Genomic DNA, 15,436 nt, shown 5'->3' with positions numbered 1-15,436 from the left:
CGCACAGTTTGTCACGGGATGTGCACAGTAAATCCCACAGAGAGATGAAGAAATAGCCATTGCCAGAGTCATTATTTGAAAACGGGAAGTTGCAGTAGACTTTTTGAAAAGCATAAATAAAAAATACAGCTGAAAATAAATAGTTGTCACTCTGAAATGAAGGGATTCCATCGCCAGTCTCTCCTCCAGCAGTACCCGTGCCTGGCTGGGGATTAACTCCCCGTTCTGTCCCGGCACATGAGCGCCCGTAGCTGATGCGATGATTTCTGCAGTCGGAGCACCTGGTGGCCGTGGGGCCGGGCGGGGCCGGGGCCGGGCGCGGTCCCCGAGGCCCGCAGAGCCCCGCGGGGCTGGGTGAGCCCCTTCTTCTGGGCCAGGCAGAAGAAAGCTTCCACAAAGGCTTGCAGACACATTCCTGCAAGGAAAATGTGTTCACTGGAGACTGGAGTGCGGCATTTCTAGCAGCCTGCACACCTTAGGGGTAATGCTATCTCTGGTTTGTTGTGGCAGCAGGGCCAAATGAGTGTGTGATGGGTGTGAACGCAAACAATCCTGCTAGTTCACATCTTTTCATTTAAATGGCAGCAATCTGGAATGCTCAGAAAGCAAAGAAATTGTCCTTCAAAAAGACCAAAAGACAAGGTTTTATTTGTGTCACACTCATTGGGTGTTTCAGGGCAGGGTAAGCCCAGGCTGGGTTACAGATGGGTGACATTCCCTATCACTGAGGCAGATTCTGGCTTTGCAAACCTCAGCCTGCAATCCAGAGGCAAAGTGGTACAGCAAGAACCCATTTTAGGATATCACACCATTAAAACTGATGTAGTATTAGCCTTGATTTCTGCTGCCAAAATTATTACATTGAAACCAAATGAGATACACAGTAACATACTGAGCATCAAGGAAAACAATCCAGCTGGAGAGAAAAACAAGTTTCTGTCGGCAGCTGAATGGAGTCTTTTAGAGACAGATCTGACCCAAAAGTTCACCAGTGTGTTATTTCAGTCTGTACCACTAGGAAGGTAACCCCATTACTAAGTATCACCTTAGCAAGATATGAGTTTGTTTGAAGCACTACTTCCCTCCTACACAGCCTGTACCAGGTACAAACCCTTTTGAAGGTGAAGAGGCCATTTTTTCAGTCATACCCAGCAACTCCACAATAGTTGTTTCAACTGAATGAAAAACAAACAGCTGAAGAGTGCAGTGCCAAAAAATGTCTCTGCTATAATACAACTGCTCTACCCCTTCCCACACAAAAGTCCCCTGCAGAAGCCCCATGCTGCAGGGGAGACTCTTCAGCTGCTGTTCGATCACATCTCACTAATAGCACATTACCAGAGCCAAGGGGAAGAGGAGCTCAGTATTAACACTAATTATTGTGTTTAAAACCTTGATGTAATACCTACTCAAATTCTTAATTAAGAAGCCAGACCCCAATTGGTTGTGTAGAATGCCACAAGCTCTCCCAGTTTGAACATACACTTAAGAAGATTATTTTAGGATGAGATATTGAAAGGTTTGGGGTTTTTAACTGTGTTGGCTTATTGATGCTGTAGGAAAGGCACCTTTTCAAAATATGACAATTACATTCTGAAGTATAATTTCTCTCAACCAAGGCTGCAGCTGGGGTCGTTTACGATCTTGGCTGTAGAACAGCTTGCAAAGGAATTGTTGAGTTATCTGAAAGCAGCAGCTGCCAGCTCAGTAAATTATTTTATCAGTCACGGCGAGCTGCAGGCAGGGAAAACACCTCTGGTAACACACACACTTTCTCCCCAGAAGTGACACTCATGTGAAGCATATTATGGAAAAACTTAGAAGCTGTTCTAGAACAACAGAATCATGCTTGTCTTGGTTACAGCCGGGAGTGGGCTAAGCCAACAGAAACAGGTGGGCAGTTTGCGTTTGAACACCTAAAAAGCATCTGGTTCATTGACACCATACACAAATCTCTTCATTTTTGAAAGCCTTAAGATTCAGTTGCAAATCTGTTATTTTTCCTGGTGAAATTCTACCAGCCAACCACATAAGTGATTTATATCCACCCTGAAATGCTAAATGCAAATACTCAGATTTTATATAGCTGTGAAATTGAGGTGACCCTCATGTACCTAAAGTAATACTGCCCTGAAGGGTAACTGCCACAGCACCAACCAGCAGAATTGGTTGTGTATGTGCATGCCTCAGGTGTACATGGCTTCTTCCCATTTCTATCAATGTTTGAAGTGTACCTGAGCAACTAAAATTGAAAAAAATAACCCTAAAAGTCAGATTTCGTAGTTTTTGAATACAAACCTGGGTTACCTGATTCCTTGTGGTCAATGCCCATGCTGTTCCACCTCCTTGTGATATCAATATAGAGGATATCTACAGCAGCCATCGAAAAATTGCTGTTACTCAGTTTGCAGTTTCTGTTAAAAAGAAACAAAATAAAGATGAGATCTTCATTACATCCAAACTCTCAAGTTAGGAAAAATTCTGCAAGGGCAACTTGCAGGAGAAAAGTTTCCCCATGTCATGTGTACAGACCCACTGTAACATGCTCAGTCTAATAAAACACACACAGCAGACAGCAAACAAACCAGCATTCATTAAATGGTCCTATCTGAATGGAACAGGCCCAAACCCAGAATATTTCAATTAAAAATATGACCTGACTGTTACACAACGCTTTCTCCCAGGGTATTGCCAGTACTCTGAGGCTCTAAGAGATGGAATTAATTGGTACACTGCAAAACCCACCACAGATCTGCACAGACTATCTGCACGAGGCAGGGTTTGCACAGAGAAATACCCTTTTCTTTGTCTGCCTGATCGTGTTTGGAAAGGGCTGGAGGAAGCTTTCAGGCACAGCCTTGCTCCTCCATGCCTGAGCACTGACAGGATTTCCCCTGGTGGAATGGAACCTGTGTGGGGAGCAGCTCTGGGTGCAGCTCTGGTGCAGAGCTGGCACTTCGTGTGTCCGAGTGTGCACTGTGGTGCTGATCAGCCTTGGGGACAGCCCCATTTCCAGCATTTCCAGATGTCTGGCAGCCTGGCTGCCACCACTGCCTGTGCCAAAGGGCTGGCCAATATTTCTTGCCAGAAAAGAATTTTAAAAACCCACCCCAAGCTCGGCCATTTGAAGCAAATCTCACTCTTTAGTAACCTCAACAGAGCTCCCTTAAATAAAGCCTTCCTAGATAGCCCAAAACCTCCCAGGCAGCATCCAAGCAAGGACTAGAGACAGTCAGTGTTTCCCTTTAAGCTACTTTTTTAGAATGAAGAAAACATAAAAGGAAAACAGATTTTTATGAGCCAGAATTTGGGTGGACAGTCTTTGCAAGCACCTGCCCACACACAAAATCCCACTCGTGTGCCATTTTTTTCCTGAAAAGTGATACAACACACAGAAACCTGACTTTCCTTCTGAAATGAACAACAATGACAGCTCTCCAAAAAAGGGCCTTATAGCTGGCATAGACTCTCTGGGAGAAAATAAACAAAAATATCTGCCAGTATTAAAAAGTTTAATTTAACATGCATTAAGAAACTGCAAATGCTATTTCATTGAGCTGTGGCAATTTATCTGAATATTCTTAAAAGAAAATGTTGGCATTTATTCTGTGTTCCTCTGACAAGTGCCAAAATAAGGCTGGATAAAACTACAAAAAATACAGAACTGGATGCAATCCTGTGCTGGTCTGTGGATAGAGCAGATGCCTTCAGACATTTTCTATATATCATCATTTGTATAAACCAAGTTGTTTTATATTCATTCCTGAATGCTAAATGCATCTGCATAGAAACAGGATCTGTGTTTTAAGAGTACATCTGCTGCTGCTGCTCATTTCTTTTGTCATAGTCAATGAAAGACAGAAAATGAGGTATTTGTACCATGACTAGAACAGATATAGCCATAAAAAACAATGAAAAAACCCTCCTAAATAAAAAGTATGTGAAAAAATAAATTGAGTTCCTTGACATTGCAAGGTGCAATTTCACAATGCAAATCCTCCCTGCACGGTGCATCAGGAACTGGCATTTGGGCATCCTTCCTGCAGCCTGGGGCGGCCAGCAGTGCCCCCAGAGCCGACAGAATCACATCAAGTGACCCAATTTCAGTTGTCACTTCCTCACAATGATATTTCCACCATTTACTGGGAACGTGACATGTTGATGAAGAAGGCAAATTTTATCTGCCAAAGTATCACTGATCTGCTGTCAAAGAAAGACCCAACTTCCTCCCAGACACACACTCATAGGCCAGGTATTCCAGGAGCTCGGATTGATGAAATGTATTTGAGAACAGAACAGGCACCGGCTCCACGTTGGAAGGCATCCCACAGCCTGCAAGCTGAGGGTGCCACCACAGGGCCACCTTTCCCCACTGACCTTATGAAGGTGCGGAACCCCGTTGGGCCCAGCTTGGTGGTCCCTTTGACGCCGAGGAAGCGGATGAACAGGGCGGCCACCCTGTCCACGAGGCGCAGGTAGCTGAAGTGCCTGGCGTACTTGGGGAACACCTGCTTGAGGCACAGCGAGGGCAGGGCGGCCTCGGGGCTGGGCGCAGCGTCCGGCGGCTCCTCGCTCGCTCCCGGCGCCCGCTCCGGACTCTGGCACCTGCAGCACAGAACCACACAGGGGTCAGCCTGAGCTGAGGCACCTGAGAGCTCATCCTGCCCCTGCCACGGGGGTCAGAGCTCAGCCCATCCTGCCCCTGCCACGGGGACACCTCAGCCTGTGCCAGGGCTGGGTGTGCCAACCTCAAGGACTCACTGAGGGCTGCACTGGGGCTCTGGGGAAGGCACCAGGAGCTCCCCATCTCCAGAGAACCCTGCCCAGCTTCCCTCCATTTGCTCCTCTCCCGTGGGATTTCCAACAGGCCAGGGGAGGAGAAGAGAGCTGAGCCCCACTCTCTAAAGCTGCTCGTTAGAATTAATTGTTTTGACTGACATAGCTGAGTCAGGCAAATGAATGAAAGGTCAAATATAAGGTAATGCTTCTGTTGCCACACAGAAAAAAGCAAAGCTTCATTTACATACTAATGTCTGACCTCAATACATTCGTTTCTCTAATTCTGCAGCTTATGAAAGATCACTCTTTAGAAAAGATCAACTGTAGTGCAGCTTTAAAAAATATTTAAATTTTAATAAAGCTTATGGAAATTATATCTAAGACTACTTATCTTTTATACATGATTACTAATTTATTAATGTTTTCTCCATCTATGTTTTATTCCTTTCTTTCTGACCAGCCTTAATCTTTATGCAAATACAAGTTGCTAAGGGACAAACAAATTTGCAACTACTAATTAAAGGTTTCAAAATTTGCAGCATTTTGTACACTTGTATATAAAATTTAGCTGTCAAAATTCAGAGTAAAATGAGGTAAGAATCACAATATTAATATTTCTAAGAATGCTTACTTGATGTATTTTACATTTAGGGCATTGCTAGAAGTATAAATTAAGCAATTTCAGTATCAGCTTACAAGTGCTTACCTAATAAAAGAAAATACTATGTTCTGGATTCTGAAGCTATAATTATTCCCTCAGCTGAGCCTCTATTCTCCAAGCAAGGACTATGTTAACATAGTTAAAAGCAGAGAATATTTTGCATGACAAATGTATCTATCCACCCATTTATCACCACAGAATATGGACCTCCCAAAGAATAGGTAAGTGTTTGTACCTGGAGCGTGTAGGAAGGAAATGTATTTGTGTGCTCATTCACAGAAATAAATCATTTAGGAAACTAAGGCCAAGCCAGAGCACTGTCTCTGCATCATCAACCATTCATGAATTTGCTTTTATGAACTAATCCCATTATTTTACTAACACAGAGACTTCCAGCACTCCCAGGATGTCATAGCAAGCAGTTTCATGGTTTGCCTGCATGTTGTGTGAGTAATCAGCGTTTGTTTAGTTCTGGCCACTCTGAGTGCCATTTGTAGAAAATGAATATTCATCCCCTCTTCACCCTCTGGCAAAGTGAAAAAACATCAATAGCATAAGAATTTCCACCTTTCAAAATAATAATATAGTTGCACAAAGATAGAAGTATTAAAATAATGTTAAACCCACTGAGTAAGAGATTTTTGACATTATGTTGGAAAAATGATAGCTCTTACATAGAGTTTATTCAACACTTTGGAGAATGCTTTGAGGCAGGCAGAGCAGCCCCAGTAAAAAGTCCATATTTCAAAGAGCAGAATCAATTAAACATAAGGATTGATAATCACCACAGCGTTGGCAGACAACGAACTTCTGATCACACCAAATACATTTTGAAAACACAGCAGCTGTCCTGTCTCTGCGAAGCAGAAAATGCTGAAAGCAGAATTTCCACCTCTCTCTGAGAGAAAAAAACCCCAGTATCTCAGTTAAAGAAATAATTTGGGTAAATCACCTCAGTTAGATTTTAAACCTCACCTGCAGCTTCCAGGCCTGACAGTGGTGTCCCTGCAGAAGGGTGAAGGGCACAGAGCAGGCTGCTTCTTTTGGAGAGCTGGCAAACACATTTTAGGTGAATCCATGGGTAAAATGTACTCCATAGCTTTGCCATTGGAGTAAGAAACCCAAAATAATTGATGAGACTGTTGGAAAAGAGAAGGCCAAGCCCCTGCAGCCTGCCAGCAGCCATCCCAGCAGCTCTGGGCTCTCTGCTCTGTCCCTGGAGTGCTGTTTGTCTGCCACAGCCATCAGCCCCCTTTCTGAGAAGGATGGTTCACTGCCTCTTCAGACTGATGGATTTATTATAAAAATAAACACTTCTCATTAAAGATTAAATAGCTTTTGGCAGAAAACAGAAGACTGGAAAGTTTGCTGCCTTCACACAGTGTTAATGAGTGTTTCCAAGATGTAGAAACTTGGCAGGGATCCTGCTCTGCTCCACACCAGGGACACAAAGCCAGGGATGAGAACATTACTGACATTTTCATTTCATATGCAAGAAGTCTAGAGCTGTGGTTTGATCTCTGTAGCCCTCCCTAATTCATAGTTTAAATAATTAAAGGAGAAATGCATCTGAGGAGTCTCAGGTGCTGAAAAAACCCAGCTATTTCCTAATTATTAATTGAGATTCTTTACTTCCAACTTTCTCCTCTTAAGAATAATGGCGGTATCATTCTGTATTCACTACAGATTTATTACTCTTAATGTAACACAAGCAGTGAATGCTTATGTTATTACCTGTCAGCTATGAGTGCAGCAGAAAATATGGCATTACTGTAATGAAATAATGGATAAGCAATGCAAATCCTGCATCCAAAGACTTTGTTCCACTGTAGCAAAAATTATTACAGAACAAAGATCATTAAATATAGTCCCCAATACTTTATTTTCTGCAGAGGTAGCTGTTATTATTCCTAGTAGATTTATTTGTGTTCACTATTTGCTTTCAAGGTACTTATGTGCCTCATTATTTCTCCAGAGTTTCTTTTGTTTCTTTAGAAAAGTGTGCCTGAAAAATAATAATGCAGGATAGTGCAAAGGCAAAGCAGCTGTAAAGCCTGGGAATACACTGAAATTAGACCACCAAGTGTCTTACATTAGAACAGAAAAAAAAAATAAAACCCCAGGATATTTCTTCCCATGTGGAAATTATTCTTAGAAAGCAGTTGTGCTTATGCTGGGACAGAAAGGGAGCTTTACCCTGTCAGCCAAGGGAGCAGAAAGCAGCACTGCAATTGCATTTTATCAGCCTTAATCCTCCTATTAAAGCAGGTGAATTCTCATACACAAAATAACACTCCTGATGATTACACTGCTATTAAGTCATGTGACTTCATGCTTTCATTCTGTAGCCACTGGGTGCTAGGCAGTTTTATTGCTTTCTCAGTGTTTCAGAGACTAGAGACCAATTATTACTTAAAAATAAGCCAATCATCTCTCTTGCTGAAAGATGACTTGCAGCAGAAGCTAAATTATAGAGAACATCACTGCCCCCAATACATTAATTTCTGTCACTCTGTCACTGTAAAAATTTACAGCAGATATAATCTCTTTGAAGGGGGATCAAGTCATAGAAAGTACAAGCCTAGTTTTAAATAGAATTTTAATTTTAATGAAAGCTTCAGGGAATGATGTTTATGCTGCTTATCTTTCATACCTGGTGATTAAGTTAATTTATACTTAATGGAAGAGGATATTTCTAATCCCCAGACAGGCTCAACATCTGTCTGTGACTATGTTTTTGGAAGCCTTAAGCTGCTTGTGATTGATGCAATAAAACCAGGATCCTGCAGAACTGACACCTGAAGGATATCTGTAAGAGGGAAAATGTTATTTTTCTGCTCAATGCCTCTGCTTAAGTCAAACCAAAATCCAAGCACTTAATTTTGCTGTCCCTTAAAAACCTGCTTTGCACTCCCTCAACATTATTTGACTATGAACAGGGCAATAAGCAAACAGTTCTCAAATATGTTTATGAGCCAATATTCACTCATTATGTGCACTGCCTGAGACATGGAACTTTCTGATGGCCTGAAGCTAATGAGAATAATAAACCTCCGGCAAAAAAAAACCTGTGAAATAGTCTCCATTTTTCCTTCACTTCTCTTTCCATGTCTATTTAAAACCAAATGTTAGCAAAAATAAATGCTTGCATTTATCACATAATTATAACTGGGAAAAAAGTCTTGGAATGTAAACATATTGTCAGAAAAAGATAACATTTTCAACTTTTTCCCAAGAAATCAGAGAACTTTCAAAGGAAAAAAACACAGGTATTTCAGCTGTCATTTATATCCATGTTATTTTAAATTCTAATTCTTACAAGGCACCTGCATGTAAGGACTTTGCACTGGTGTTCAGGGATCTAATCTGTGTGTGCACATTCATTTATTCCATTCACTGTCACCTCTCTGAGTCTGTGCTGGGGCCCAGGAGCCCCACTCCAAGGAGGCATTTGTTTCTTTCCTGGTGAGGTGATGCACCTCAGCCTGCCCTTGCCTGATCAATTGGTTCTAACATCTTCCAGGCTGCATGAAATCTGATTTTTGAAATCAATTTGTGCATGGCTTGTGCCATTCCTGAGAGATCACAGAGTACATGCCACGACTCAGGAGTCACATGAGGACCTGGAGACCAGGACAAAGCATTCAAGGCTCCCCCAGATATCTTATACAAAACTCTCACAGCTGGTTGCAGTTTTAGTTACACATAACACAGAGATTGTAAAGATATCAAGGAGACAGGTAAGAAATAAGACATTTTTATACCATACACACATAGCCCTGCTGTACATACAGACATAAATACACACTGTAACTACAATTTCTGTTTGTGGTACATACCTGTACACTTATGCTATGAAAAATATCTGGTGGGAAGCAATTCAGTATGAGAGAGATTACAGAAAATTAGAAGTTACTGGAGTTTACATTACAGAGCAACTGGGAAAATTGATTTAAAGGCAGAGTTGCTTCTGTGCAGCACAAACACTCAAGAAGGTGAAAGGGAAAAAATGTCAAATTAAATACACATGCATCTTTCATTTTAGACAAGGCAATTAAGCTAATATTCTGAAAATCAAATTTCATTCAAGAAGCATTTAACTGAAGATTAGTAATGGAAATTGTGCATATACAAAAGCCAGGAAAAAAACTCTGCAATTGAGAGTGCAGCTGAATCACTGCTCCTGCAGTAAGATACCACCCAAAATCTAGATTATGTTAGCAAGCTACAGGCTACCTAGAGGTGAAGATGATTTTGCTGATAGCAGAAACTCAGCTCAAATTATTAACATATTGAAGTGTCAGGAAAAACCACTTTGCACACAAACCTACCTATTAATGCCCTTCCCTGTGTGAACACAAAAATTCAGTGAACCCCCCTGGACAGGGAAGGCACACAGATGTTGCCTTTAGCTTTAAGAGAGGGGGAAAAAGTGGTTTTAACTTCAAACTACAACAGCTTTCTTGTATTGAAAACTAAAGAGGAAATTATAGGGATGATCTCTAAGGTCCCTTCCAGCAGAAGGCTGACTCCACCAAACACTGCAGTAAACACTTCGGTACTTGATGAATAAGGTCAGAATTGCTTTTGTTTTATATCCTCCCCAATGTAACTGGAGCATATCTCTGACCATATTTAACCTGAATTTTCACTGGTTCCAGCTGAAGCTGCCCCTCAGCAAAGCCTGGATACAGCAAACATCTGCATGCAACACAGCTCCCAGGGATGCTCCGAAGTACTGCTGAATTCATGGTTTAAAAAACAAAGCAAAGCAACACAAAGCAGCTTTGTGAATTAACTGAATTTGTTAGAATTCAGCCAAAGCAGGAGCAGGCAGCAGAGGAGCTCCAAGATGCTCGTGGCAGTTTGGGAAGGAGGCTCAGAGAGCAGAGCTGAGCCCCAGCCAGAGCTGCTGAGGGACACAAAGTGCATCTCAACCTGCCTCAAACCAGGCTCTCCTACCACCAAGACCCACTGACAATCTCTAATCAAATTACTGAACCCAAAGATGTATTCAGACCTGCTGCCTCTATGTTCATTATGATGCCATATGGAATGAGATGAAGCAGCCATCCCTTTACTCCTGACCTCCTTTCTTTTTGGGCAAACCTTGGACATTACAGCAATTCCTGTGGCTGCACTACAAAAACTTGAGGACAGTGACAGTTTTCCTTTTCTCTGATTTTATCACAAAGACTTTCTTTTTAGATAAGAATTGTTGTAAGACAGGAAAAAGAAAAAAAAACCATCTTAATGATCAACTCAAAATGCAATATGGTGTGAATATCTAAGAGATGTAATTGCTAGAGCATGTTTTGATACATTCAAATGTTGGGGAAGTTCAGGTTTTATGGAGACACAGGTCACATTCCTTAGCTTATCTCCATTCCTTCCTCTACTGCTCACAAGAGAGAAAAAAGAAAGAAAAGAGATGTCAATAAAAAACTAATTAGATTAGCTGCATCTCAAAACACTGTGATTCAAGTCTAATTGGCCAAAGTAGTCTCCAGTCCCAATTTGATAGCACAGACCCAGAGCTGGGCTCACCCCAGAGCGAGGGGCACTGCACACACCAATTACTGCTAAAGCACAGCACGGGCTTGGGCCAATTAATTCCACAGTGCTGACAATGAAACCTTTTCAAGTCCTGCAGCCCATATCAGTTCTTGTCCATTAAAATTTCCAAATGAGCTGGGCCTGTCATCCTCTCACTTGCTGAGTACATTGGAAGCACTTCCAGCTGTCCCTCAATACAGGGTCATTGCAAGAGATTCAGGATAAGACTGAATTCACTCTTTAAGTGCAAGTTAAAGTACAGCCTGTCCAGTCAAGATGTGAGTGCTTGGAATACAGTGTGTGAGCAAACACAGCCCTGCTTGCAAAACTGGACTGTGAGTAACAGCACTTTTTGCAGTGGTGAAGGCTAAAATAGGAATAATCATAAATTAATCTGTATCTATGCAAGGGAGGTAGTTTTAGCTATTTTAAAATAAATATTATTACCCATTATTACCCATTTTTAGTCGATTAAAACATTTCAGATTATATTTCAGATTATAGCCACTTAGAAATTAAAAGCTCTATCATCACATTTAATTATCTTTTCTGTGCTGGGACTTCTGCCACAGCACATTCAAATTATTTGCCAATGTTCTGCACTGTGTATTTTTTGTTGCTGTAGTACAACATAAGTGGCTCTTAAAACCAATGTAGAACTGTTCTGTCAGTCAAGCACTACCAGATCCTTCCCTTTATGGAGGGACATCTCACACTGTACTTCACAGAATTTCCAATAGGGCCTGTCCTAATCAATAGGAGAAAGGTTAAATGCTCTTAAGGATGTAGCAGATAAATAATTGGAAAAGCAAGAACAGAGAGCAAGGATCAAGAGACCACAACATCTGCTTCACAAAACTGAAGAGAGTCATTGAGGCAAGTTCCTTGAGCAGGATGAGAAATAGCAGTAGAAATAAATACTCTCAACTACAGAAAACCCAAGTTAACATTTCAGTAATCTGAACTGAAGGAACATTGACAAACATCACATTTAAAAGTCTCCCTCACATGTCTAACTCATCAAAAGCTGCCTGGGCTAATGTAACAGACACGAATTGATAGTGGAGCTGGCAGATTGCCTGATGAAGGACTGAACCAGAAAGCCCTGTAGGAAAGAGAAAGGGGCTAATTCAATGTGCTTCCAAAGGGCTTTGGCAGAATGAGCCTCAATATGAACGCTGGGTCATCTTGACTGATGGAGAAAAGAATTGTGTCAGCCTCCAAAATGAACCAGAGGAGAAAGATCAATCTCAAGAAAGCCACACATATGAGTTTATACAGTCTCAGGCAGAAAGAAGGCTGCAGTGAAGAGGTGGTGCTTGAGAGGCATCTGAATAGCTGCAAACCTGAGCAGACTTGCAGGATGCAGGAATCAACCAAAAGCTCTGGCAGTCAGCCCATAAAGTCAATTAGCAAATGGAAACCCAAACACTGGTATTTCCATAGCTGGGTTTATTACATGCTTATTTTGATAGGCACTAAACTCACTCCATATAATGCAAAAGGCACTGACAGCCCTGAGTAATGAATCCCTGAGGAACAGAATACAGCTGCTCACGGCAGCAGAAAGGAAGATGCATTACAGCCAGCCTCAAGAACAGCCATTATTTCCTGATCAGTGATAGCTGCAGCACCAGCAGCCCCCATCCAGCCTCTCCACGTCTGTGCTCCGAGTTTCTGACCCTCTTCAGCCACCCCTGTCAGCCAATCATAACCCTACAATGCGGATAGTGAGATAAACACAGTAATAAATGGCAAGAATGACTTTATCACCAACACAATCTAGGCTAATCATACTCTCGAGACATCTCGGCAGTGTATTTTCATTTTTCCATTAAACATGACTCTAACATCAGGGGAGGTTATGAAACTGAAGAAAAATATCTGGAAAATAAATGGAATACATCTGAACAGGTGATTTCCTGACTTTCCTTAAGAAAGTACAAAATTGCTCCTAAACATCAAGAAATTAAAAACAGCATTAGGATTTGGAAAACATCTTTGGAACATACAAAAGAATGACCAGAAATTAATTCATGTTTTCATTAAATACAGATCCCATTCTCCTCCTAGAAACTATTCACTTTTTCCTCTATCATGGAAAGGAATCATTTCAAGAGCTCAAGTTGTGTAATCAACACAGTGGAAAAAATGAACCACCCTGTTTTGTGCAAGAAAAGAGGAAGATCTTTTGTGCAGCAATTTCTACAAAACCTTGTTTTGACTGAATTTCTTCCTAACACCAAAAGAATAAAATAAAAAAGTCAGTCTGACAGACATTAATATTTACAGGGTGCTCACAGAACAGAGTGACATTAGCCAGTGTTTGCATGCTGATCTTGCAAAAATGTGAGAGCAACCACATTGGGGTTCTTCCTGCCCAGGAAATTAGTTAATCGTATTTGACATTTTCTAGAGCCACAGGACCCAGAGAAGAGAATTGTACCTGACATCTTTTAAAAAGAAGGGGAAAAAAAATCAGAACATCACAAATAAATTTCAAGGCTGGTTTCAAATGGAAAAAAGCACTGCAGTGGCATGTACAGAGAAAGCACCCAAGAAAAGATAAACTAGCAATGAAACAGCAAGGGCGTGCTAGGTAATAAACCAAAAGCATTCCATTTGGAGGCACAAGGAATTGATTGTTTTTGTAACAGCCATAGATTAAATTACATTTCATTTCCAAAGTGTTTCAATTCTTTCTTCTGTCAATGGCTATTTTAGAGCTGAATAAAAGTCATTATATTACTTAGGGGCTGCACCTTCATCATCTCTAGCAGGGAAAAAGCAGATTTTATTCCATGAGAAATAAACTCATTTTTCTAATGACACGCATGCCATAGTGCTATGATTTCTTTATCAAAAGAATAAAATGGTTCTTTTCTGTCTTGAAATATGTAAGAAACTAGGCATGGAAATGCAAGACATCACACTAGGACACAAACAACAGCAACCAAAATACAAAGGAGTCCTTATTGCTGGATTAATTAGCCTTAATAAACCAGGGCATAAATATTTTTGACAGGACGGGAAAGCAGGTCATTAGCACTTTTGGGATGATATAAATGTTCCTCCTACAACATGCTGAGCACTCCTGCTCCAAGTGATCCTGCCAGCTTGCCTTTATACCTCCAAACATCTGACATCCAGTGGAGAATACACAGCATTTACATGAGGCTGAGACTCCTTTTTGCTCCTCCAATCCAATGCTATTTGAGGAAGAGTAAATTGCTAACAATTAAACAAACAGTGAAACTAAAACCTTTTTACTACTATCAAGATTCCAAATTAGGCACAGAAAAATAGAAGTTTGCAAAGCCTTTAGAAATGGATTTTCTGTTGGAGGCACAACATACACAATGATTTGCATCAGTGATTATCTTAATTAAACTGCTGTTTACATAAGTAACGTTGATTTACTTTACATGTTGTTCAGTGTCATTAGACCATTCACTTAATTGTGCAAATTTCCTTTAGCTGAAGCCTTCTCCCACCTTCAGCAGGCTGTGAACAGCACCTCTGGTGTAAGGAGTGAATCCAGAGCAAATTTAATAATTACTGCACAAGCTTCAGACAAGTTTCAGTCACACAAATCACTGGGTTAGCTCCAGCATGTCAATGGCCTGGATGTTTGCCATCATCTGCTCAAGCCTTTTCAATCACTAATTGCTGGCAGTGCCAAGAGGGTTACTACCAATCCCTGCATGTAAAGACTGGAGTTGTGTTGGAAAAATTAAAAGATATGTATAGAATGATAAACTGATCGTATTCAGTTTAACTTTTTTTCCAGTATTATACATCACACGGTAGAAAGGAGGAAACCAATATCAAAACACCATGAAGATGAGGGAAAATTAAACTAAAGAAAATTCTGAGCTATTAATCCTTCCTGATAATGAAGTACTTCAGGATGACTTCTAAAACTCACTTTCATTTAGATGCCTCATTTATTTTAATCTGGGAGATAATTAGAAGGAAATCAAATTCTCCACAGCAGAATATTTACCTGAGATGCAGCTCAGAGTTCTCAGTATTTCCCCTGTGAGTTCAAAGTCTATGTTATATATATTGCTAAAACCTTACTGAGATTAATGCCCGTTACTTAATTAGCATCCAAATTTGAGTCTGTGAGGCTGGCTGCTGGTTAGCTGTCAGAACAGCAATTCTTTCTGATTTTTTTTTCTGTCAATACTTGGCCAAGTTTTGGTCAGGCAGTTCCAGACACTGTCCCCAGTTCAGCAAAAAGCACATGGAGGCAGAAGGGGGGGATGCCAGGGGAAGGAGGGGCAGCTGTGCCAGAGCTCCTGCACATCTCCCCCAGCAGGCCCAGGGCACTGCCCTGGGCAGTGACTTATGGTGCACACACCAATATTCATCTCCAAGGTGCTCTGGTAACCAGATTACCCTGGAAGAAAGGCTGCACCACTGATGAATTCCTGC

The 15,436-nt window shown here is 41.2% G+C and overlaps 1 protein-coding gene across 1 annotated transcript in view; it reads right to left on the bottom strand.

The window, feature by feature from the left end:
* Positions 1-212: 212 nt before the first annotated feature.
* TTLL11 (tubulin tyrosine ligase like 11) overlaps positions 213-15,436 on the bottom strand; it is a 31,089-nt gene continuing 15,865 nt past the window's right edge. Inside the window, 3 exon segments of the mRNA XM_014307095.1 lie at positions 213-415; positions 2,308-2,414; positions 4,378-4,605. Of these exon segments, the coding sequence (XP_014162570.1) occupies positions 213-415; positions 2,308-2,414; positions 4,378-4,605 (538 nt within the window).

This window comes from Geospiza fortis, unplaced genomic scaffold (genome assembly GCF_000277835.1).
Source record: "Geospiza fortis unplaced genomic scaffold, GeoFor_1.0 scaffold27, whole genome shotgun sequence".
Classification (NCBI taxonomy): domain Eukaryota; kingdom Metazoa; phylum Chordata; class Aves; order Passeriformes; family Thraupidae; genus Geospiza; species Geospiza fortis.
The sequence above is the reverse complement of the archived record's forward strand: the minus strand, read 5'-3'. Positions and strand labels throughout refer to the sequence as shown.